At 33.5% G+C, this 24,082-nt stretch overlaps 1 protein-coding gene across 1 annotated transcript; it reads right to left on the bottom strand.

Moving 5' to 3' along the window:
* Window positions 1-1,309: 1,309 nt before the first annotated feature.
* Window positions 1,310-23,311, bottom strand: LOC113517576 (nucleosome-remodeling factor subunit NURF301). Its single transcript, XM_026902290.3, has 18 exons — window positions 21,690-23,311; window positions 19,003-19,285; window positions 17,347-17,825; window positions 16,847-17,074; window positions 16,592-16,764; window positions 16,319-16,516; window positions 15,880-16,120; window positions 13,800-15,631; window positions 11,748-11,979; window positions 10,578-11,668; window positions 9,948-10,062; window positions 9,348-9,562; window positions 6,786-6,966; window positions 5,860-6,380; window positions 5,255-5,439; window positions 4,241-4,408; window positions 3,558-3,838; window positions 1,310-2,802 (listed from the first exon to the last, which is right to left on the bottom strand). Exons 1-18 carry the CDS (start codon window positions 22,711-22,713, stop codon window positions 2,597-2,599), a joined length of 7,653 nt encoding a protein of 2,550 aa, XP_026758091.2. The 5' UTR covers window positions 22,714-23,311; the 3' UTR covers window positions 1,310-2,596.
* Between the last annotated feature and the right edge of the window lie 771 nt (window positions 23,312-24,082).

Raw genomic sequence — 24,082 nt, forward strand, 5'->3', positions numbered from 1 at the left:
GAGTGCCAAACGGTAAAACTACTTTCCATTTTATGCCTGTTAACTCATCCTGATCCTTTGAAATATAACTATTTTTCATAATAACATCACACTATCACTGATAACAAAAAAATTACGGTTCCTTTTTAATACTCCATCTCTTTTCCTGTTTGTTTGTTGGTGGTATAATGAGCAATATTAGTCCTTTGCCAATTTATAAAAATGATCCTTACCGTTTTTTGTTAGTATCTCGACTAGTTTCATTATTGTTAGCGGCACATACCGATGAGCTCCGGAACAGACTTGTGTCTGAAATCAAAACTTCACTCGATAAAGTTTCGATCTGGGGCGAACGCAATCTTGTTCACTTTAACCCTAAGAAGACACAAGTCTGCATGTTCACCGCAAAAAAGACACCGTTTGTCGTATCTCCTCGCTTTCAGGGCACTTCCCTCGATAATAAGTCGAGTCTGGGGATTCTTGGCGTCGATATATCTAGTGTCGTCCAGTTTTGCGGTCATCTGGAGGAAAAAGCTAAGATAACTTCCAAAAAGTTGGGGGTGCTCAATAGGGTGAGACGGTATTTCACGCCGGAAAACCGCCTGAAACTGTATAAAGCTCAAGTGAGGCCACAGATGGAATACTGTTCTCACCTGTGGGCAGGAGCGCCACAGTACCAACTCCTTTCGTTAGACCGCATTCAAAGTCGGGCAGCTCGAATTGTTGACGATCGGCGTCTTACTGTCCGGCTCGACCCACTGAAACTGCGTAGAGATGTTGCATCTTTGTGCATCTTCTACCGAATTTATCATGGGGAGTGCTCTGAAGAATTGTTCGGATTGATACCTGCTGCTGATTTTCACCATCGTATAGCCCGCCATAAACTAAAATTTCATCCCAACCACCTGGACGAGTGGCGGTCCTCCACCGTGTGTTTTTCAAGGCACTCTCTCCCACGCACAACCACTCTTTGGAATCAACTTCCAGTAGCAGTATTTCCGAACCGATATGACAACATAACCTTCAAGAAAAGAGATGCCGTAGGTGTTGTGGGTGACCATGGGCGGCGGTTGTCACTTACTCTGCATGCGCTGCCATGGGGGGTATCATGGGCGAAACAGTATACTCTGTTATGTCCATGGTACTGCTCATGTCTATAGGCGACGGTTACCACTTTCCATCAGGTGAGCCGTCAGCTTGTTTGCCATTCTAAGTTGTATAAAAAAAAAAAAAAAAAAAAAAAAAAAACCATCAGGTGAGCCGCGTGCTCGTTTGCCCCCTGAGTTGTAAAAAAAATAAAATAATGGGCAACACTAGCTCTTTTATTAGCTATTTAAATAATCCGTGTCTATTATAAGGTTTATAGACTCGAATTGTTTTCTTTTTAATTTTTAAAGGCTTTTACCTTTTTAGGCATATCATCCGTATCAAACCCTGAACAGATTTTTTAAATTAGGCTCTACCTAACTTAGCAATATATACTCTCCCTTACAAACATAGCCTCACATGACTAACAAATAATATGAGGCTATGCTTGGAGTTTAAGGACATGATATAGTCCAAAGGTGGTCAGCTAGTCGCTATAAAACGGCTAAATAGCTCAAATTGTAGGTATATAGTGTTAGTATTGGGGAGCCTACAGATCCATTGCTAGCAATATATCCACTCAAGTAAACCTCTACATGGTTCCGGTTAGAAACCATCGTGGTTAATTTTTGTGGAATTCGTCAGGATGGGTTATACTATCTTTTATCCTCATGATCCCTCACTGGTGTCTCGACAGCGTATACCGATAGAGTAGACGGCATTACCATTCTATTATCGTCCATTAAGAACTATAGATATGTCTTTTCGGTTGTGAATGTACTTATTTTCGCGTGATAGCGTAGATAGATCGTCCGCTCATCCAAGTCATTGGTCTTAAAATGTCCAAATAGCTATGATAAAGGAATGGCAATCCCGCCTACGCTAACAGTATATATACGTGCTCAGAGGTTGATGGTCCCCATTACTAACATTCTCTTTCCACTGTCCCGTAATAACTTCCTCATCTTAAATTCCTAATACGCTTTCATACACGATTCACAGCGCCCGCGAAAATCGAGTTAAAAAAATATAAGAATTTACACACTACATATTACAGTCCACTTTTTAAAATTCGTTTACAAATCAGTTTACTTTCAGCACGCAGTTTTTTAATAACCAGTGAATACAAAGCATAATTTTGATGTATATTTTAAAAATTTATTTCTTACATACAATAGGTTTAACTTAATCTAAATGCTACTAAAATAACTAAAGTCGCTAAGTTATACTAGCTAACATAATATTTCACAGAATGGTATACATACATAATAATTATTCTGTCAAGAGTTTTATATCTAATGAGCGCGTCAGCTTTTATTTACGAATTTGAAAAGCAGTAAATAAATACAATAAATATTTAATGGTACCACTGACATACTCAATAGATATCAAAATCATTTATATTTTCAATTTAATTTGTGTACAATTTACAGATGTTACAAATCGTAAATAAACAACAACATAGTCATAGTCTTTTTGATATTTTTGCAGCCCAAGTCAATCACATTAAAACACTATACACTGGCACTTTTCATTGAGTAGATTCAAATAATTTTTCACGAAAGTATTTAATTTTCTGTGCAAAAAAAGCTTCTAGACCTTCTGCACAACGATAAAATTCAGAGTCTTTAGGGTTAAAGTATCTACAATTGTCAAAAATTTTCGTCATATCACCAATAAATTCACTTAAAGTACTATATGTTTGTTCATTCACTTTTCGTTCTACTGTCTGTAGATCTGGAAAAAAAAAGAAACGACAACATTTTATGTAATGTATGTATCAGATTATTCGTAAAAAAAAAAAAAAACTATGTTTCCGTCGCCATTGGGGTCGATTCTGTGGCACCATTTTTCTAAACTTATCTCTTAACATGACAATTGAGGCTCAGCATACTTAATTTAATTGTAAGTTGGGATATTAGTACCTATTCATATATATATATATATATATATATATATATATACACACACACATACACATACATATATGTGAGTTTGTTTGCTTCATCTTAGTGCTTTAATCGCTTAACTAATCGCTGTGAAGTTTTATATACACGTACTATGTGTGGAGAAAATAGGACTACTTTTTATATCAGTCAGTGAATTCCAGCGACGCAGATAAAGTCATAAATAAAAACTACTTAATTTATAATAGTATTGTTTACACTTATTGTTTTGTATTGGATCGAATTAACAATAAGGAGGTCCTGCTTAGGGTTAAGGAAAAAAGACAAATTATTAGGACAGAAGGGGAAAAATGTTAGGACACTTGATACGACATGACGAACTTATGAACATTATAATAGAAGGTAAGATAGAAGGAAGAAGGGGGAGAGGGAGACCGAGACATAGTTACATCAGGCAGATCAAGGAAGGAGTTGGTGTCGTGTCGTATCAAGAGGTGAAGAGACTCGCTGAAAATCGTAGTGAGTGGTAAGAGCTCCACCGACAAGAGCGCAGCTCTTAAATAGATAGATAGATTGTTTACACACCCATTGGTTCCTTGATAACTTTATAGTATGTAGGAGCTTCTCTAGGATCTACAGGTTCCATGAACGGCCAAGCGTTTTTATGTAATTGTATTTGTTTTACCAGCCTCTTTAAATTTTCAAAGTCTTTAGACGTCAATTCTTTCATATTTGCATAATTAACAGAATTATTTTTTTGGCAATTGGGGCAAACATATTCATCAATATTGTCTGCTTCTGATTGCAGAATACCAACACATCGCCCATGAAACCAATCCTGACAACGATCGCAACATATATAAAACCTGAAAAAGAAAAAGATATTAAGAGTTAATAATTGTTTTCAAGTATCAGATTTTATAGGAGCTATAGAATTTACAAACTAAATGTTCTATTATGCTTATGGAATTAAATGAAGGATATAGTAAGTAATATTTCTAAAGAAATCCCACCATGTCAAAGTTTGTAAACATGTTTGTGTCTGTTACTCAAACACGTTTCAACAGATGAACGGATTTTAATGAAACTGGGTGGGCAGGTTATAAAACTAATATAAATAAATTCTTCTCTTTGATGTGATGATGTTGATATTTTCCTTTTATCCCTCAACAAGGACATAGAGCTCGCAAGAGAAAATTCAATTCTACTCCATAATTCTACATTGAACTATTTAAAAAACTTGTTAACTTGCAAAATGAGATACGAACTGTGAATTGTCGTAGGGTTGCCGGCAGAGACAATATAATTCTTGGGTCTCCTCAGCGCGTCGACAATCAGTACAAATATATTCTTCCATAGTTTTACTCATTTCTTCAGTGACACCAACGCAATCACCATGAAACCAATTGCTGCAGTGTTCACATCCAACATAAAACCTGTAATAGACAAGTTTTAATTACAATACTACTATTGCTTATAAATATACTATGAAGTATTGGAAAGGTTGATACAATAAAGTTTTCTTCACAGTAACCCTCATTCGTGTTCCGGCCGATCCACACGGCAGCTCTATTGGTCGACGGCGACTTTAAATCGACGCGTGGATGTGAACATATAGCTAGTAATCAAATAAACTCTGACTTATGGCAATGCAATTTTGTGTTCTAAGGGGAAAGGGATTGTTTGTAATGAGATTTAACAATCCCATTGCTAGCAATATACTCTATCAGGTCGACCTTCACGCGGAAACCAATCTCTGGAAACCACCACAACCACTTCTGGAAACCATAGTGGTTAATTCTTGACTATGGACCAACTGACCTGCCTTCATCCTCACCTGTCACCCTTCACTGGTACTCCGCCAGCGTATATCGATAGAGCAGACGGGGTAACCGTTCCATCTTCATCCATTAAAAAACCTGTGTTTTATTTTAACGGACAAAAATGTCCAGCTAACCTTTACAAATTAAATATAATCAGAGGTATTTTGTGCTCATGTATCGGATTTCAACAAATGGGATATGATGAAATGGATTCGTAAGAATACATCTGGGTTCTAGTCAGATTTATCGTTAACTGTTCAAATTGTTGTGAAGATAACATTTGGTTGGTTGATCATAACTTAATTCAACCAGGTAACGACAGTCTCGGAATAAAAATATAAAATACTGCTTATAATCTACTCAAACTAAGAAGAGTTTATATTATGAATATTGGAAAACCAATGTTTTTTTTAACTTCGAGTAAACTACTCTAATAAAAAATGCCTAATAAATTCTTACTTAGTATTGTCATACGGCGTTCGGCATATGCAAAGGAGTTTCTCTTTTTTGACATTTTTCTTAGCGTTTTTCGGCGTGGAATCGCGTGTAACCGCCGGCGGTTGTCGTCGCTTACCGCTTCGCACTTCCTCTTGTTTGCTGCGTTCCGCACGCGTACGTAACGCCAACTCTGCCGATAGTTCTTTCTACAAAAATGTATAAGACAAATCATCTTTCCATGAACCTAATAGGATCGAAAAATTAAAGATGTTTCAGAAATGATGAAATACACTAGCCAATGTAATTAACTTTTCTTATTTTTTTTTTTTTTTTTTGCTTTTAGTACAGAATACGAATTCAACATTGAGAACACAAAGAAAAAAAAAAAGGTAGCTGAGTAACTATCAAACCTGTGAGAGTTAGCTTGGTTAAAATTTTTTAGTGTTCACATAAGAAAGAACAAAAGTTACAGTACAAGGGCGACTTATTCCAAGAATGTATAATATATTCAACTTAGTTATTACTTTGTTAATGATTTTTTTTATATATATATCCCATTACTTTTATATTTTGATCACTATGAGAACTAGGCTCAAAACGAAACATCTCTTTTTATCTGAACATACCTGTATCTCTACGCCTAGTTCTTTCTCGAGAAGTCCCCGTTTTTTTATTATATCCTTCTTCAGCATCTCCTTATGTTTATAAAGCAGCATTTGTAACCGAGAGTGAGTGGAGGCCGCTCGGCGCCGCTCATCAACTGCCGAAAGTGGGGCTGGTGAGGTCGGTGGAGGCTGCACCGGTGCGGAGGCTGGGGCGGGCGTTTGCTGCAAGGTGACGGGAGCGACGGCTGTGGCAGCGGGCGGGGGCGGGGCGCGCGGCGCCGGTGGCGGCGTTGGCTGGCGCGCCGCCCTAGATCGCTTGCGTGGACTGCTTTCGACCCACTCATCGTCATCATCATGGCGGGAAGACAAGGCGCGGCGCCGCGGCGGTGGCGATGGCGATTGCGTTGAGACGGCAATCGCTCTCGGCTCTCGCTCCACGTGCGGTTCAGGTTTCATACGTTTCTCCTGATACCGTTGAAGCTGCAGAAGTTTCTCTTCAATTTCAGGATTCAGGTTTTCCTGCTTCAAAGCACTTTTGATCGCTGAAAGTTTAAGAAAGATTTTCTTATCGACCACTAAGTTACGCCATATTTTAGTAAGTGCACGTGTAAGAATATATATATATTCATGTATACAAGTCGTTTGCAAAAACTTTAACCTGAGATAGCAAATAGTCGATCTTATGATTAATCTGGGCATCCACCTGTATTTGCTTTGCATCTTGCATTTTTGTGCTTTACATCTGTTTTGTCAGCCTTCCCTCTTATAGAAAGAATGATCTTTCTACAAGTCTTAATCGTTAATTGCATGCCCAATTTTATTTTTACACCAACACTTTCTTACAAACTAAGAATGTAACAATACATACATATTTGATTTTGCCTGAAAATCTTTATGTGAAAATGTATTTTATTTATAACAGTTGCATAAACATTAAATATACTCACTCTGCTGTATATAGTCTGGTGTAAGCACGAACTTATTACCGGGTACTCCTTCCTGAGTGGAATTAACTATATCTGCTTTGTTATTATTTCCCTTTATTTCTTCAGTTTTGTGACAATTTATTTCTTTATCGTCACCATTTAGAAGTGGTTGATTCTTTAATTGTTCTTCTTCATTAACACCCTAGAAGTAAAAGGTATTGGTAATTTCATAAAATATTTTTAATAGCTACTTACTTTGAGAAGTCCATTTGTTCCGAAGTATCATAATTATTCCTCATTTTATGCCACATATACAGATCCGGTAAATTCATAAAAACCTGCACTACCCTTAATTTATGGGGAATGTAAAAGAAACAAACTAAACAATTCAAAATCGTTTGTGGGAATATATCAGTACAAATAAATTTAAATTTTTAATAATTGTTATATTATTTTAATTGCGATACATTAATGAAATGAAAATTGGATTACCCGTTCCCTATTTTAAGAATTATAATTATTAGTAATATTTGATTTATAATCAGGTACAAAATTGCCCATACACCCCCACAAAACGTTTCAATAAAATGATAATTAGAAAATAAATTTACATAAATAAACAGGACTTGTATAAATAAAAGTCAATGAATTATTCAAATTATTTTATTTAAGTGACATTATTGCACTAATCATATATAAATAATGTTTTGATCTGTAATAGCTAATTACATAGTTATACAGGTGGTGTATGAGCAATTCCTGATACCAAACGTATTTCAAAACTGTATACTAGGAATCTAGGATATATTATGAACAAAATATCTTTGTGTGAAATACACAAAATGATTATACTATTTACCTGATATATATGTAAAAGTTCTACAATTGATTAAATGGAAGATTAAGACTATTATATTTATATTATTTTTACGGAATGCCATTTTTGTAGCCCATAGATCAAGTGAGTGTACATTTGTTATTCTGCGTTTTATCAATTTTATTCAATATGTATATTAGAACTAATACATATTATTATGGTTCACATCTTGATAAAACGCCAAATACTTATAATCATAAGCCGCGCAATTTATTTTATATATTATGTTAGTCTACATGACAAACCGGGTAGAGAAACACATGCTCACAAAAGCATACTTATGAGATTATGTACAATGAATAACATATTGATAAACGACACTCGTATTAAAGAATAACTAATGTACTCCCATAAGTGAAATATGTTCAAATTGGTATGTTTTGCTGCTAGTATTCTGAGCATGTGTATCTGTATTAGCACATTTAATGTAATCATATAGACTAAAATAAAATAGGTGGAATAATTAAAATATAAATGCATAAATAGTAGTTCAATAATCAAGGAATAATTAATTGTGATCGAGGAGATTCTCTTTGATGTATAATAGTAAAATACTGAAAATGTAATTTATGTCTTGGGTAATTTAGCACCACTTTTAAAATATATCAGTAAATGGAGACTTAATTAAAATGTCTAAACGCTCATTTAATTTCCTACTATTAGCAATCTCAAAAATGCTAAACTAGGTTAAACTGTCAATTACATATATTCATGAATATATATATATTATATTTATTTATTACTGATAGTATTATATGTACTTATATAGTTTAGAAATCCCGTTTCGGCGTTAAGTTTTACTTTTCTAAGAGGTTTCTTTATCAAACTATGCATTCATTAAATAATTGCAAAATAAAATAATGATTATTGTGGTAATCATATTTATATTCAGTAACCAAGCGTTCAGGTTTGCTTGCAATATTGCAATAAACGTAGAATGGTAATTAACTCAAAATAACATTAAAAATATGCGATATTACTTCGATTAATTTATAAAAATTTAAAATTCTACTAAAGACTGGAACATTTATCATAGTAAAAATCAATTTTAGTTTTGCATAAATTTTGATACTCAACACTGCATTTAGTATTAAAACTACTATTTATATAACTTATCTGCTAAGAAAAATATTGTTTTCATATCTTTAACAGATATGAAAACAATATTTTCATAAATACATTATAGAAATTGCTATCATTTTACAAGGATCTTTGGTGCATTATAACAATAATAATTAAATTATTGCCGAATTATTATTTCACGCTAAAATTGTGTCCAGTCTCATAATTTACAATACCTATGAAATGGACAATAGTTAAAACACTTTATTTAATATTAATGAGAAGCTATATTGATATTAGGTTATCATCATGACGAGTGCATCATTATTTATATGAAAATTAATAAACATAATACTTTTCTAGCTACAGCACGCAAGTATAATATTAAAATTATAAAAATGCACTCATTTTGATAATATCCCTTAAAATAATTTAAATTTCATGCCTCGCCTATTAAGATTACATAAATAAGTTAACACTACAAGAATCAAATATCACAATTTTGCCTAATTCCTAACTGCCCATATACAAATCTCTCTAGCAGATAGGCTCTTATTTAATTACAAGTCTAATATATAACAACGAAACGGCGTCCACGCGAAGTGAAACATGGTGACGAGTGGCGTCTAGTAGTAATAAATTACCTGATGCGGCATGGGCACGGGCACCGACACGGACTGCAGTGGCTGCAGCGCGTGCAGTGGTTGGGCGGACACTGGTGCAGCTACTGGCGCCAGTGGCGGCAGTGGCGGCGCCGCACCAGGTCCACTCGCCGAGTTCGCTCCGCTCGGCGCTGGCTGTACCGCTAAGTACATCTTCCTCGGACCCAGCATACCTTGTTTACCCGTTGATTCTTGTGCTACAATTTTATACAATATACAATTTAATTGCAACTAATTGTGGTCATTTATAAATAATTTTACATTTGAAAACTATTTCATGATACTTTATTAAGCATGTAACTTTTCTGCATGGAAAAATTTAATGTTTATTTCTTTTTAATACAAATTAATTGAATTCAAATTTGACTGAGATTTGTATCAACTTATTTTAAAAAATAAATTTTCAAGTTAATATCAAAATATTTAAGTATTTTCTATATTTTTTTTTTATTTCATGAATAGTATTATTTATGGCTTCACTTAAAAAGCAACTAAATACTTTTTTCTCAATAAGACTAATGAATGTTGTAGTGAAGTTATTATTGTCATTAATTACTGTAAATAACATTATGAATTTAATACCTTTCAATAACTGCTGTTTTACTTGATGTTGTACTAAAGCCAATTGTTGAGGTGTTAATGAATAACCATGCAACCCTTGCAATACTATACTAGGACCACTACTCGTTTGCATGACCTGTAACAAAGAAAAAATAATATAATTTACTTTGTACCAATATAGCAGTGGAAACAAACAGTAACAATTTGGGAATGCCAATTCATAAGGGTTTTGTGAGGTTTATGCGTACAGGTAAGTTTTCACTATCAGGTGGCCGGCAGCTTGTTAGTCATTACAAATTGTATAAAAGAATTGTTTTTAACTCCTTTATTGTAGTACAGTACTCATTATATAAAATTACGATTGCTAAATTATCTTCAGAAAATGACATGGTTCATATGCATTTGTAGAGGAATGAATGATAAAAGTATTTGCTTATTTATCTCTCTAGGTAATAATAAGTTGAAATAAGTAGCTATTAACGACTATATCTTCGCTTACTTCTTATGAAGTTCTAAACTAATTTTAATATGAATTTCACTTATATTCAGATTTTTTATGGAAAGTTTATACAATTTGCACCCATATAAAACGAAACAAGTGCTAGTATACAATAAAATACTATTATTTCGCATGGTAAATACATTATGTACCTGTGCTGTGACAGTCTTTATGACAGTGCCTGGTGGTTGACCCACTAGTAGACGCTTTTCAACGATCTCATCTTCAGTGAGCGGTTGTTGTTGAGCCGGCTGTGGGGGCTGAGGTGTCGGTGGAGGCGCAGCAGGCGGCGGAGGCGGCGCCGCACGCGGCGTTGTCGCCACTGCCGGGCTCTGTCCTATGTGCGCTACTATCTGTGCTTGGTTGTTTCCAGTAGGTCGAATCAAGACTTGCTGTCCATTCACAGTTGCCAATTGTATTTTACCAGCCGCGATCTGCTGTACGAGAACGGGATTATTGACCACGATTTGCTGAGTAGAGGCGGGGCGAGCGCGGGGTGTCTGCGTGCGAGAGAGGGATGAACGAGTTGGGGCGGGCGCGGAGGGTGTGGCGGGCCGCTGTAGCAGCTGACCCTGCACCAGCACCGTCTGCACGGCCTGCATGCGCGGCTGCAGGTTCGCTCTCGCTCCGCTTTGTACTACCACCTGTTGCGGCGACTGGACGACCACTTGCTGCGGTTGTTGCACTACCACCTGTTGCGATGGTTGTACTACTAGCTGCCGGTTACCCTGTAGAACGATCTGTTGTGTCGGTTGTGGAACGACGCGCGGAGAGGCCTTTGTATCTTCAGTTGTGGTCTTGGCTGTTAACACTTTGTCTTCTTTATCATTGTCTGAGACTTTGGAAGCAGGCGATGCTGCCACAAGCTGACCAGTGATTCCTTGTTGACCAGCCATCACGACATGCAATTTTCCATCAGGCATTTGTATTAACTGTTGTCCAGCCAGCAATCCCCTAACTGTAATTTTTCCATCTGGTGCCCTTATTATTTGCACTTTCTGTGGTCCATCCTTTTGTGGTGTTCCTGTTGTTTTTGGTGGGACTTCTGTAACTTGTCCACTTTTTGTGGTTGTTGTAATAGGTTGACTGATAACCCTCGTTGAACCATCTACTCCTTTAGTCATGATAATCCGTCTGGTGCCTATTACGGTTTTTTGTCCAGTTGGTGTACTTGCATTTGTGGTTAACAATGAAGTAAGGGTGCTTTTACCAGAATTTTGATTAGGAGTGGACTTTGATTTCTCTGAAAAGAAAACAAAGATTAAATTTGTGATTATGTGAAAAATAATGAATTAGAGGATGATAGTTGATAGTAATGTTACCCTGAGAAGTTTCAAGTGCTCTTTTTTGTTGATGTGCAGCTCTTTGTTCACGTAGTTGTTGCTCCATCTTATCCTTAAGGTCTGAGGCATTGGGGGGTGGTGCAGCTGGTGTTCGCTGTGGTAGTTTACCAGTTGAAGTGCGAGTAACTGGCGTCGCCCTTTCAGTGCGTTCACCATATTGACGTACTTCCCATAATTCCAATTTATCCTCATCGACCCACTCTTCAGAAACCTGTGATTAGTTATATAAATTTAATAATACCCAATATCAACAAACAACACAATAAAAAAAAAAAAGAAAATAAATTAGTATGGAGTAACAGTCTAAATAGTAGAGTACGAGGCCATAAAACTTATTAAAAAATTAAAACCTGAAAAAAGCCCAGGTTCAGACAACATTACGAATGAAGCCATAAAAATCGGAGCGCCTATTTTAATCACATATCTAGTGAAAATTTTTAACCTAGTTCTGGAGAAGCAAGTGGTACCAAAGCAATGGTGTGAATCTGACATTATACTGCTGTACAAGAAAGGCAACCTGCTTGATATTGGCAACTACAGACCTATCAGCTTACTATCCACAGTTTACAAACTCTTTTCATCCATTATTTTGAGCAGAATAGCAACAGAAATTGACAAATATCAACTAATAGAGCAGGCTGAATTCAGACCACATTACTCTACAATCGATCACATCCACACAATAGAACATAGATAATAGAAAAGTATAAAGAATTCAATAAATCACTTTACATAGCATTTGTGGACTACTCCAAGGCCTTCGATAGCATTACACATTCATCCATATGGCATGCTTTGGCTGACAATAATATAAACAGCACCTACATAAATATTATAAAAAATATTTACTCTAAAAGTATAAGCAGAGTCAAACTGCTGTTGGCTGCAATTGGCTGACAATAACATAAACAGCACTTACATAAATATTATAAAAAATATTTACTCTAAAAGTATAAGCAGAGTCAAACTGCTGTTAGCTGCAATTGGCTGACAATAACATAAACAGCACTTACATAAATATTATAAAAAATATTTACTCTAAAAATATAAGCAGAGTCAAACTGGAGAGGCAGGGTGAAAAGTTCACAATTGGAAGAGGCGTAAGACAGGGAGATCCACTTTCTCCAAAACTTTTCATAGCAGTACTTAACAACATCTTTAAAAGTATCGATTGGAGCCATGAGGGTATATGGATACTGAACAAAAGACTAACACACTTATGTTTCGCAGATGATATAGTACTTTTTAGCGAATCGGCTAGCAACCTAGAAAAAATGCTACAAGAACTAGATTTGGAAAGTAAGAAAATTGGCCTAAATATGAATGCAACCAAAAGAAAGATCATGACAAACCACAGCAAAAAATTAATCAAAATAGAAGAGAACCCTATAGATTATGTGGATAGTTATGTGTACCTAGGTAAATTGGTCTCTTTCGAAACGAACAGTGGAGAAAATGAAGTTGATAGAAGAACACAACATGGAAAAAATATTGGGCTCAAAAAGAAATCCTTAAAGGGAACTACAGTCTCAACTTAAAAAAGATAATTATGGATTCCTGCATCCTGCCAAGCCTAACATATGCATGCCAAACATGGACGTATACTGAAAACAATAAAGAACAAAATCCTATCATGTCAGCATGCGATGGAAAGAAGTATCTTAAAGTTAAGAAAAATACAGAAAATAAGAAACACTGATATTAGGAAGAAAACTAAAATAACAGAATAGTATGAAACAGAAGTGGAGATGGGCAGGCCATATAGTGAGGTACAAAGATAAAAGGTGGACTCTTCAAACAACAAAATGGCGAGGTCCAGCGGGAAAATGTTGGAAGGCAAAGAAAGAGATGGGCAGATGATATAATAAAGACAGCAGGAAAAAACTGGACAAGTATTGCTATAGATAAGGAGAAGTGGAAAAAGATGGAGGAGGCTTTTACCATTGGGGACCACTGAAGTGGATAAAAAGCTATAATTATAATAATAAAACAATCTAAATGAAGATATACGAGTCATTTTTCTTTATTTACCTGAGGTTCAGTATTTTGAGGTGATTCAGCGCGCTTTCTTTTCCGCAAGCCACTACGTATTGATGTTACTTCCCGTACAGTTTTTGGTAATTCTAAAGGGATAACTACTCGGCGACGAAGATACTGTGTACGTTCGGAAAACTGTCCTATATGACGATGTTTCAATAACTCTAAAGAAACAATTTCTGTATCCGTTGTTAATTGATGTTTTCCGTCAGCTGTAGCTGGTTTAGCAGCCATATCATCCCATCGTAAACAAGCCCACATTATACGAAGTTGTAATGCCGCACTTGCTAACCACTGCAAATTTACAGTGCGATATAACCAGCATGTTTTGAATAAAGGTCTTGCACATGGATATGGCCACACAGCTTGATTTGGTTTTGCACTATGACTAAAACCAGAAACAGTGCTATGACCAGCTTGCCTCGAAATTTTTCTTAATTCATGATGTGGCAAAACCATTAATGTTTTTGCTTTACTTCTTGTGTGGAAAGTGGAACACAGTGGATACTTGACTGGTGTTCTTTTCTTCTTTTTGTCTAGTGCTGAAGTTTGTACTCTTTTCAGGTATATCTTACCACGGGGGCTGTCTGCTGAATAAATCCTTATCAAACCATCTTCAGCTTTCTCTTCTTTGACAAGTTTATCTTCTCTTTTCGGTTTAATAAGTCCAAAACGTCTATTAATTGTAGCACGGTATTTGCTAGCTTCCTCATTTTTAGACTGTGTTACTGAACATTTATAGGATGTAGATTCCTTATTATTATTGTCACTTGTTATTGTAGAAGAGTTACTTGATACTTTCGAAGATCTACCTCTAGTTATCCTTAATTTCGGTATAGGAGGCCTAGCTTTATCAGAATCGAGATCAACTGCAGTATCATCAATATTCTGATCAGGATCAGTCAATTCCTTCAAAGGGCCTATTTCAACTTCATTTTCTTCACTATTATTGCAAGTAATATCGATATCCAATTCATTTCCTACTGCTGGTACAGCTGATTCTTCTAATGTACTCTCTGATTTAAGAGAAGACATTGCATCATCATCTTTTTCAGACTTCACAACAGCATCACAATCACTACTTAATTTTCTTTTTACAAAACCATCTGTGGTTTTATTATCACATTCTTGTGCACAGGCTACAGCAGATAACAAATCTGTCAAAATATTCTCATTATTGTTTACAGTAGAAAATGAACTTTTTCCTAATAAGTACTGTTCAAGAATTGACATTTTTGTGTTTTCTTTTGAGTTGGTTAATAAACTAGAACAGTTGTTAATACCGCCTTTTAATACTGTCAATAATTCATTTAACAGCTTTGTTTTGAGAATACACAATGGCGAATAACAATTAATTTTTAAAGCTGACCCTTGTAGAAAACTTGACGACTCCATTTTGTTACAGTTATTTGAATAACATTTGTAATGTTTTGTCAATTCAACCAATTTGTGGTATCGATCCCTCAAAGCATCGGCAGTTTTATTTGTGCCATCATCTTTGATATTCTGTTTTCGTTCATTTGGTGTTTCGCAGATAGATGGAATCTCGGTTTCGGGTTCATCATTCTCAACATCAATATTTTTATCATCTTCAATTTTAACATCTAAATCTTCTTTTTTCACTTTGGTTAATAAATTAGCAATTTTCTTTTCTTCCATGAATTTTAAGTACGTGCGGCGAGTTAAAAAATCATCTAATTTCGATTTTTTTGCAATCTTGGGATAATATCTTCTTGTAGAAGAACTCAAAGATTTTTCTACATCAATTTCTTCAAAATCATTATCATCTTCTTTTTCTACAATTAAGTTACGCATCGATGGGGGTACTGAAAGCATATACAACATTATTATTCATAAAATAATAATCTAAAAGTTACATATTTTACTACTTTTGAAAATTGCTATATGAAATAATAGAGCTATCAATATAATTGTTACACCTTCATACATTCTATATTCATGTATATTATTATTATATATATATATATATATATATATATATATATATATATATATATATATATATATATAAATAAAAATAGTGAATATCGACTTGCATGATTGCATTACTCACATTTATCAAGAACTTCCTTGTTCACAGTTTTATCTGAAATTAAATACTCATAGGTTTTAGGTTCAACAGCTAATACTTTAATTGTATTTCCTTCCCTCACTCTAACTGCAATTTTAGCAGGTCCATTGCTGAGGTTCAATTTTGGAGTTGTGTTATGCTTTTTAAACTTTCTAGTGGTTGAATTCCATAACCAACCCCATTGGCCATGAATTCTGTATTCTTCTCCTTTTTGCTTCCATACCTTAAATAGACGCATTAATTATAAATATACATAGTTTACGTCATAGAAAAAAATATAACATTATATTTTAGAATGAATTATAATTCCTTTATTGATGTATTTTTTTTTATTTGTCACAAAAAATATTTTTTATTTTAGTTTAATCTGCACTTTCTTTACAAAATGTATACTTTAGTACTATTTTCTGTTATATATTACCTGATGGCGGAAACCTAATGTATATTTAACAAAATTATATCCAGTTCTGTAACGTTCTTCTTCTTCATCTCTTTCTTTTTTCTCTCGTTTATCTAGTTTTTTACGTTCTTCACGCTCTAAGGCCGTGGTTCGTATCAATTTGACATGGCCAAGTTGTTCGTGCCAAGCCGGCATCCATACAACATTTTTTATACATGCCTGAAAATGTGTAGAAAATTGTTTAAAAAAAGAAAAATATTAACAAAGTGATTAATGTTAAAATATAATACCCACTTGTAAAACACAAAGAGCTCTAGAAAAATCCCGTGGGGCTTGACATAGTTGTACTGCCTGTACCCAAGGCTTTCTTAGTAATGACCAATTAGGATGCATAAACTGTATCACTATATTGGATTCTAGTTGTAACAAAGTTTGTCTCAATGTAGCGACTAGTAATGGTTTTGTAGCTGAAAGAAAATACATATATAAGACATTGTAACAACATATAATAACTAACATATATTATTTATAGTTAATATAATGACAAACCATTAAGAAGTCCAACCCATTTAAATTCTTGTCCTGAAGATAAAGAAAATTTGTGCGCCATGTAACGCTTTTTATCTCTTTCTTCATTTCTTTGAGGTTTATTCAAAGCAAGAGGATTGATCGAATATTGATTTACATAATTTTTAAACGAATTTTCATTTCCTAATTTAAATAGGTATGATCCATTTGATATTTGATTTGATTTTAAACGTGTTACTCGTTCAGAAACTGGAAATAAATAATGTATTAAAGACAATACAAGAACAACAACATATTACTCATATTGTGATATAAATCTATAGTAGCGTTAAGCTATAAATGAATATAAGTAGCAATTTTGCTATAATCATCTATTTATAAAATTTACAGTACGACTATTACAATATCCAGAAAATTAAAGTAAGTTTGTCAGGTTATGTGAGGTGCACCTCTCAGCATATGATAATGAAACGAGTTTCTAAAATTCCGATTTATTCTATGGTTTTTTAAGTTATATATACCTTCATCAGTTTTCTTTTGTGTTAATGATGATCTAGTTTTATTATTATGAGTTTTATTTTTCTTCATTTCGTCATCATCTGTGACGTCGGGCTGTGAATCTTCATTATCCACATGTGATATGTCTTCACTAGTTACCGTAACTTCATTGACCACATCATCAGATACAAGTGAATCATTTTCCATTTTTTCATCTTCAATTTTCAATCCGACATTTTGCTCATTTTGTTGCCTTAATTCTTCTTTCAGTTTTCTTTGTTTTATAATATTAGAATTTTCTACTTCTAGGTAGGATTTGCGATTTCCTTTTGCTTGATTTGTTAATCGTTCTGTAATTTCCATTTGTCTAGTAATTTCTTGTCTCATTTCTAATAGTTCCCGGACCAGGGGAGTTTCCATTTCGTCAGCATCTAATACATTTAATAGTTCTTGGAACTGCTGAGGTGTTGTATAATACCATACATCGCCATTTTCAGCTTCTCTAAAATAATTAATTGCTATCATTTATTGATTGAATATAATAATTATTTAATATTTTCAGGAAACAGGACTCTCATATGGAAAAATATTAGTTACACAGAATAAATCTTTATAAATAAACTAGATTATAAGCATTTTTTAATACTTTTATGATTCTAGTTCAGGTTTCATTGTTGTATCTACATACATACAAATTAAATTTCGGTTCCAAATAAGTACATCACTGGAGATAGGTGGAAAAATTTGGCACATATTTCTAAATATGTATAATAGCAATATTTTGCGCTTTGTGTAAAAGATGTGTGAAATATTTTTTTAAAGAAAATAAAATAAAATTGGAGATTATGGAATAAGTTCTGCATAATTTTCATTTTTGTTTTTAAATCAGCTAGCTAGGTTAAATTTTTATGTGAATACAGATGGGCCACTAATATTATGGTAACACAAAGCAATAATGAATGGAGTAACATGAATTATCAAAAATATTAATTCAGACAAGTTACACTCATGAATACTGGCTCGAGTCAATCATAGTGAAACGAAGGAATACATTATAATGGCATATTTATTAATACCGTTACAACAAAGAATATTTTCATATTAGGTAGAAAAAAAAATGAAAATATTTAGAATATCTTAAAATATTGAATTGGCTTTTTCAAGAGAAAAAATTAGCTCGAAAACTCCATTTAGTATTTCACAATCACTAAATAATCTCTAAATAATATAAATACTTGTTCTTCAAAAGTTCAAAGAATATTTGATTAATAATGATGCTTTAAATATATATATATGATAATTTATTATTAATATATATATATCATAACCTATATAGTACAGAAAAGTTCTCTTAGGAAAGTGCTACGATACTATAAAAGTACTACGAGCAGCATTTACAAAATTTGCTTGATCAAGTTCTTTCATTTTGCGAAAAATAAATGCTTTAATGTAGACAGCTTATACAGAATGTGAAAGGGACTCCATTTTCCGCACTTAGCCTCTCATTTGGGCCATTGTGTGTATAAAAGCTAATACAGAATACGCTGGATAGAAATATAACTGTTAAGTATTAGCAAATAATTCAATATCTCATTTTTTTAATTTATTTTAAAAATTATAATTAATTAATTTATATACTCAATTAACTGCATCTAATATCTGTGTATTTCAATACTTACATAAATATACGACGAGTAATAAACCAATACTTTCTTCCATGGCGATCGAAACCCATATGTTCGTGACGACAAAGTAAACCTTGTTTTTCAGCATCAGGCAAACAATCAGTTACACCAATAGTTTTATGTTGCTTACAAAGAGCACACTGCCAGTCTTCAGATGGGACATCAACTAATGGTGGGTCCACACATTCCAAATGGAATACAGCTGGACAAGTTTCACAACACAACAAATCCCCCAAACGATGACATACTCTACAGTGATCATCATAATGTATAGGAACTGCAAAAGAAGATTAGTTGTTATGTTTTATAATATTATTTGTATACTTTAGAACTTGTGGGAGTTAAAAAAAACAATATAAATCATAATAGGATACTATACAGTGGTTTAAGCATTTATTCATGTCATGGATACTTCTATGACTGTTTGTAGTAAAGTTGTAATTTCTTAACATTTTGATAAACTTTAGTAGTGTAAATCAATCTAGATTCCAGATTAAAACAATAAAACATTCAGTTATGAATATTGTGCATAGTCATAATACTGGCAGTTTCTCATGGAAGTCCAAGTGATGTTATGATGTGATGATATAACATTTATAACTTGAAAGAAATTTGGTACATGGGTAGTTGTATATCCTATTTATGTGTGCAAAGCTTGTACCCCGCAGCTTTGATAGTCACAGTCACAGTTGTCGATTACTCTTGTAATGGAATAAAAAAATTTAAAACAAATACTATAAGGTAATGATGGTTGTTTCTTTCCATTAAAATAATTTTGGAGCTCTGTTGTAAGAAAATAATACTTAATTATTTCTTTAAGTACCTACTTTGCTTTTTTGGGGTATTGATATCATTGGTAATAGGAGGTTGATATTCTCCACCAATGAGAATCAATTCAATGCCAGTTAAATGTTAACAAGCTGTTACTGTACTTTAAGTACAACAAAAAACAAAGCTTCAATTCTCCAGGAGTTGATAAATATAACACCAAGAAATGTAAAATATTAAAAATGGCTTAAAAATAATATTAAAATAATTTATTAAATTACATTAATAAATGATAATTTGATAGTTTCTCATATTTAAATATTTTCTTAAATACATAAAATTCTCTTTTGGTAATTTTTAGGGTTCTGTACCTCAAAAGTTAAAACTCCTTATAGGAACACTTCAATGTCTGTCTGTCTGTATGCCCACCACAGGCAATTTTCTCCTAAATTACTAAATCAATTGAGTTGAAATTTATGTACACACAAATAATTCAGTGACTCAAAGATGGGCATGTAACATAAATAAATTAATTTTAAACATGGGGCCACTTTTAGGGCTAAGTTTGTTTTATGATAAATAGTTTTTAAGTTATTTACGAAAATAGGCAAAAATTTATCACCCTTCTTTTAACTCTAAAACTACTGGGCCAAAAATTTTTAAAATATATAAAAAAACATAGGAAATTACTCAATATTATGCATGTATGAATTTAAAATTTAGTTGTAATAATATGACCAAATTACTTTGAATAGACTAGGATTATCTAGAGTATGGAGAGGGTCCTATATGTTCATTAAACATACAAAACCTTTTCCATGTAAGTTTATCTAGCACTTGAGTGGTTTTTCTTAGATTTTGCTTGTAAACAACTTCATATACAATAAGCCGGCAATAATATTTTAACAATACTAAAAACAGAAATACATTACCATAAGAGAAACTACCTTTTAAGGCAATGGATTTGAGTTTTTTCAATCTTATTAGCCCTATAACCTAATGAAAATTTATCTTTTTTTAGAAAAGCAATGCCTAAAATTTTTTATGCCTTTCTGATCTGTGATCTTATTAAATAATAAAATATGGTTTTCACATACTACATTATATTGATCATTATGTATATTGATAAACCTCTAATTTAGAGTACTTCAAGTTAATATAAGTACTATACATATAAATTGTATACTATATGCTACTTTAGGGTAGAATGGTATAAATATCAAAATAACAACTTTACAGAAGAAACACAAGAACAATAATAAAATATTTTTGCTCATAACTTTTGTGTTAGATTTATAATCATCTGATTGTGAAAGACTTTCTTATTTATATACTTTAACATGACAATTAGATTTAAAACTTTAAAAGTTAGGATGGGGATTACTACCTCAAATAGGTTCTATACTGTAACTTTTTTAGGACAATGGCAAACAAGCTGATATGTACCCATGTAAGCCCACATGATGGAAAGTGGTAACTGTCAACTACAGACAAACAGCACTATGGACATTATAGAATACACTATTATACTCATGGTAATTCCAATATGTTGTAATTCCTGAAAGCTACAATAGTATGCCTCCTAATCTATAACTTACTGTAACTACATTTATAAGCTACAGATTGATAATGTCAAATTCTAAACAAAATTACATAAGTAATATTTGCCAAAATGGTAATTATGCATTCCTATTTCAAAGTAGCAATATGCCAAATATATTTATTGTTATTTCTTTCTATGATATTAACTCCACTTTTTACACTGTCCATATATATTTAAATTTAATAAATACTAAAGCAAATCCTTGAATCACACTATATTAGTTTGCAATACATATACATCCACCTTAATAAAGTTTGTCTAAAATTTATAACTATAAAGAATAGATGTTACATTAATTGTAAGTACTTACCTTCACTCAACAGGTCATCGCGTACAGGATTTGTGATTAGGAATTGATTGCATAAAAACTGTAGTACTGTTACCCTGTCCTCTATAGACGTAAATGGGTATTCACATGAGTTCAAAACTTTTATCACATTTTGATCAAAGGACTTGTCACTCTCTACATAGATCCTTAATATTTCAGGCCATGTCATGACATCCAATAAAAATAGAGTAATATTTATACTATCTTTATGATCCAAAGGACCAAAGTGAGTCTGTTGAGCATCTTCTTCTCTCAGTAAGGCCTTCAACAGCATTATATGTACTTCTATAAGTAGATTACTTTGATCTTCACAGCTTAAAGCTGCACACAAGTCTTCTAAACGAAACGGAGACAGCCTCACCAAATGTCTAAAGTGCCGCAAAACTTCATAAATACCAACTACTTGTAAAATTAAATTTTGGGGGATGACTAAATCATCTGATGATGCAGGAAGCTCTAATGGAGGGATTTGCCTTTCGTCTTGTAGCCACAGAGGATCTGGACTAGGTACCCGAATTGCATTGCTGCCAACTTTCCTGACAATGCCCCCTGTTGTGCTGTAACTACTTACAGAAAAGTCGCTGTCACTGGCGGCCCCTTCGCCAACGCTTCCTTCAGAAGTTTCGCTGGCGCGATCATCTTCTGGTTCAGATCTATCACTATATTCGTCTCCAAAATCCGACCCATAATGGTATTCCGACTCATGATAGTCCGCGGCTTGTGGATTATAGCCTCTTCGCGAATATGCACTTGACAAACCACCTCTCTTACTCTTATGAGATTTTCCTCCTCTCTGTTTACGCGTACTTCGTCTGCTAATATCACTGCCTTGTGGAGAAGATGCTCTAGATGCAGAAGGCGTGCTTACAAGAGAAGTGGATCCCACATTAAGACCTTGTAAATATTTCGGTTTTTTCAATAAATGATATTGGAATTTTCTGTTCTTTTCAAAACAACCCGATTTCGGGGGCCTCCCGCGTTTCTTTGCCCCCCTTCCCGACATCATTGATAGCAACTGTCAATTATGTACTGTTTCGCACGTGTACCACAAAAACATAGTCTTGTTTACAAAAACAAACCGATGGAATTGCATTTTAGTTCAACCTAAATCCAACGCAGTCATGATCCCAGCAGTTTTTAATGCTTTCCACAAATTGAACGTCACACACTACTCTTACACTTAATTCACTAGATCCTTTATTCCAACTTAAATATAAGTCAATCAAATCACTGACTGATAACAGAAGACAATTTCAATTTGTAAATGAAGAAAGGCACCAAAAACGTAATGACGCGAAATACGAGTATATCAATTCTGAAACGCTCCGATGCTGGCTTCCCATTGGTTGATTAGTAGTCCGCCATGTCGTTTTCATACTTGCAATAAAATTTCGGATCAGTATTCTGGACTAGAGATCGAATATTGTCACACACTCGATATCTAGTACAAAATATTTTATAATTATTTAATTAGGATCACAGCATACAATTTCTGATCGGTGTAAATTTATTATTTGCTGGAGAGTTGATAGTTCACAGAACACTTTCTTTGATATACACCACATCGGCGGCCATTTTCCTTTGTAATATCTATTAATTATCAATTGACAGATTGAAAATTTTAAAAATACCAAAACTTATTAATATATATAGAATTATATTAAAAATTGCAATAAAAATTATTTAAGCATATTTTAATAATAATTTTTATGTTAGAATGCTGCAGTAAAAGCAATGTACGATAAAATATAAGTAACGGAAACTAGTTTGTGTTTGTTATATTGGTAATCGCAATAGCGTCTGTTAAGGGTGGCAATATTTTAAAATGCCGAGTACATCAGATACGGAGAATAATTCATATAAAAGGGAAACCCTTTTATTATGAAATATTCTCCATACCAATCAACTTTATTATGAATTTTAGTTCATATTTTTAACTTTTTATTTTATTTTAGTGAAAATACTATTAAAAACAACTTTATCTCTCGCTAGTAGGATAACTCACTCGCCAATAGGGTATTTTTTTTTCTTCTTTTGACTTCAGATTTTTAGGATAGCCATTAGCCATTTTCAAATTTAATTAAGAAGCGGGGAAATCGACGCGTATCAAAACAGGAATATAGTGGCAGAAAACAATAGGATATTATATAAATCATGATATGGATAAATAGATACTCTTTATTATTTCCTCTATAAAATTACAATAGTAAACTTATTATAAATACAAAAAATAAAAAAAAAAATCACAACGAGAAAACAACGGGCGACCTTTATCGCTAAAAGCCATCTCTTCCAGGCAACCTTTGGATAGACAAGAGTAATTAGAAACAGTGTGACTGAAAGCATGAAACTCTGTTCGTTAAATACTATAAATA

This window comes from Galleria mellonella, unplaced genomic scaffold (assembly GCF_026898425.1).
Source record: "Galleria mellonella isolate WM207_F2 unplaced genomic scaffold, CSIRO_AGI_GalMel_v1 utg223, whole genome shotgun sequence".
Taxonomy (NCBI): Eukaryota; Metazoa; Arthropoda; class Insecta; order Lepidoptera; family Pyralidae; genus Galleria; species Galleria mellonella.

Coding starts and splice junctions, on each gene's coding strand:
- LOC113517576 (XM_026902290.3), bottom strand. CDS start 22,713: ATGATGTCGGGAAGGGGGGCAAAGAAACGCGGGAGGCCCCCGAAATCG. Junction 17,826..19,002: donor ATTACTCGTCGTATATTTAT/GTAAGTATTGAA, acceptor TAATTATTTTAG/AGAAGCTGAAAATGGCGATG. Junction 17,075..17,346: donor ACAAAAGAAAACTGATGAAG/GTATATATAACT, acceptor ATTTATTTCCAG/TTTCTGAACGAGTAACACGT.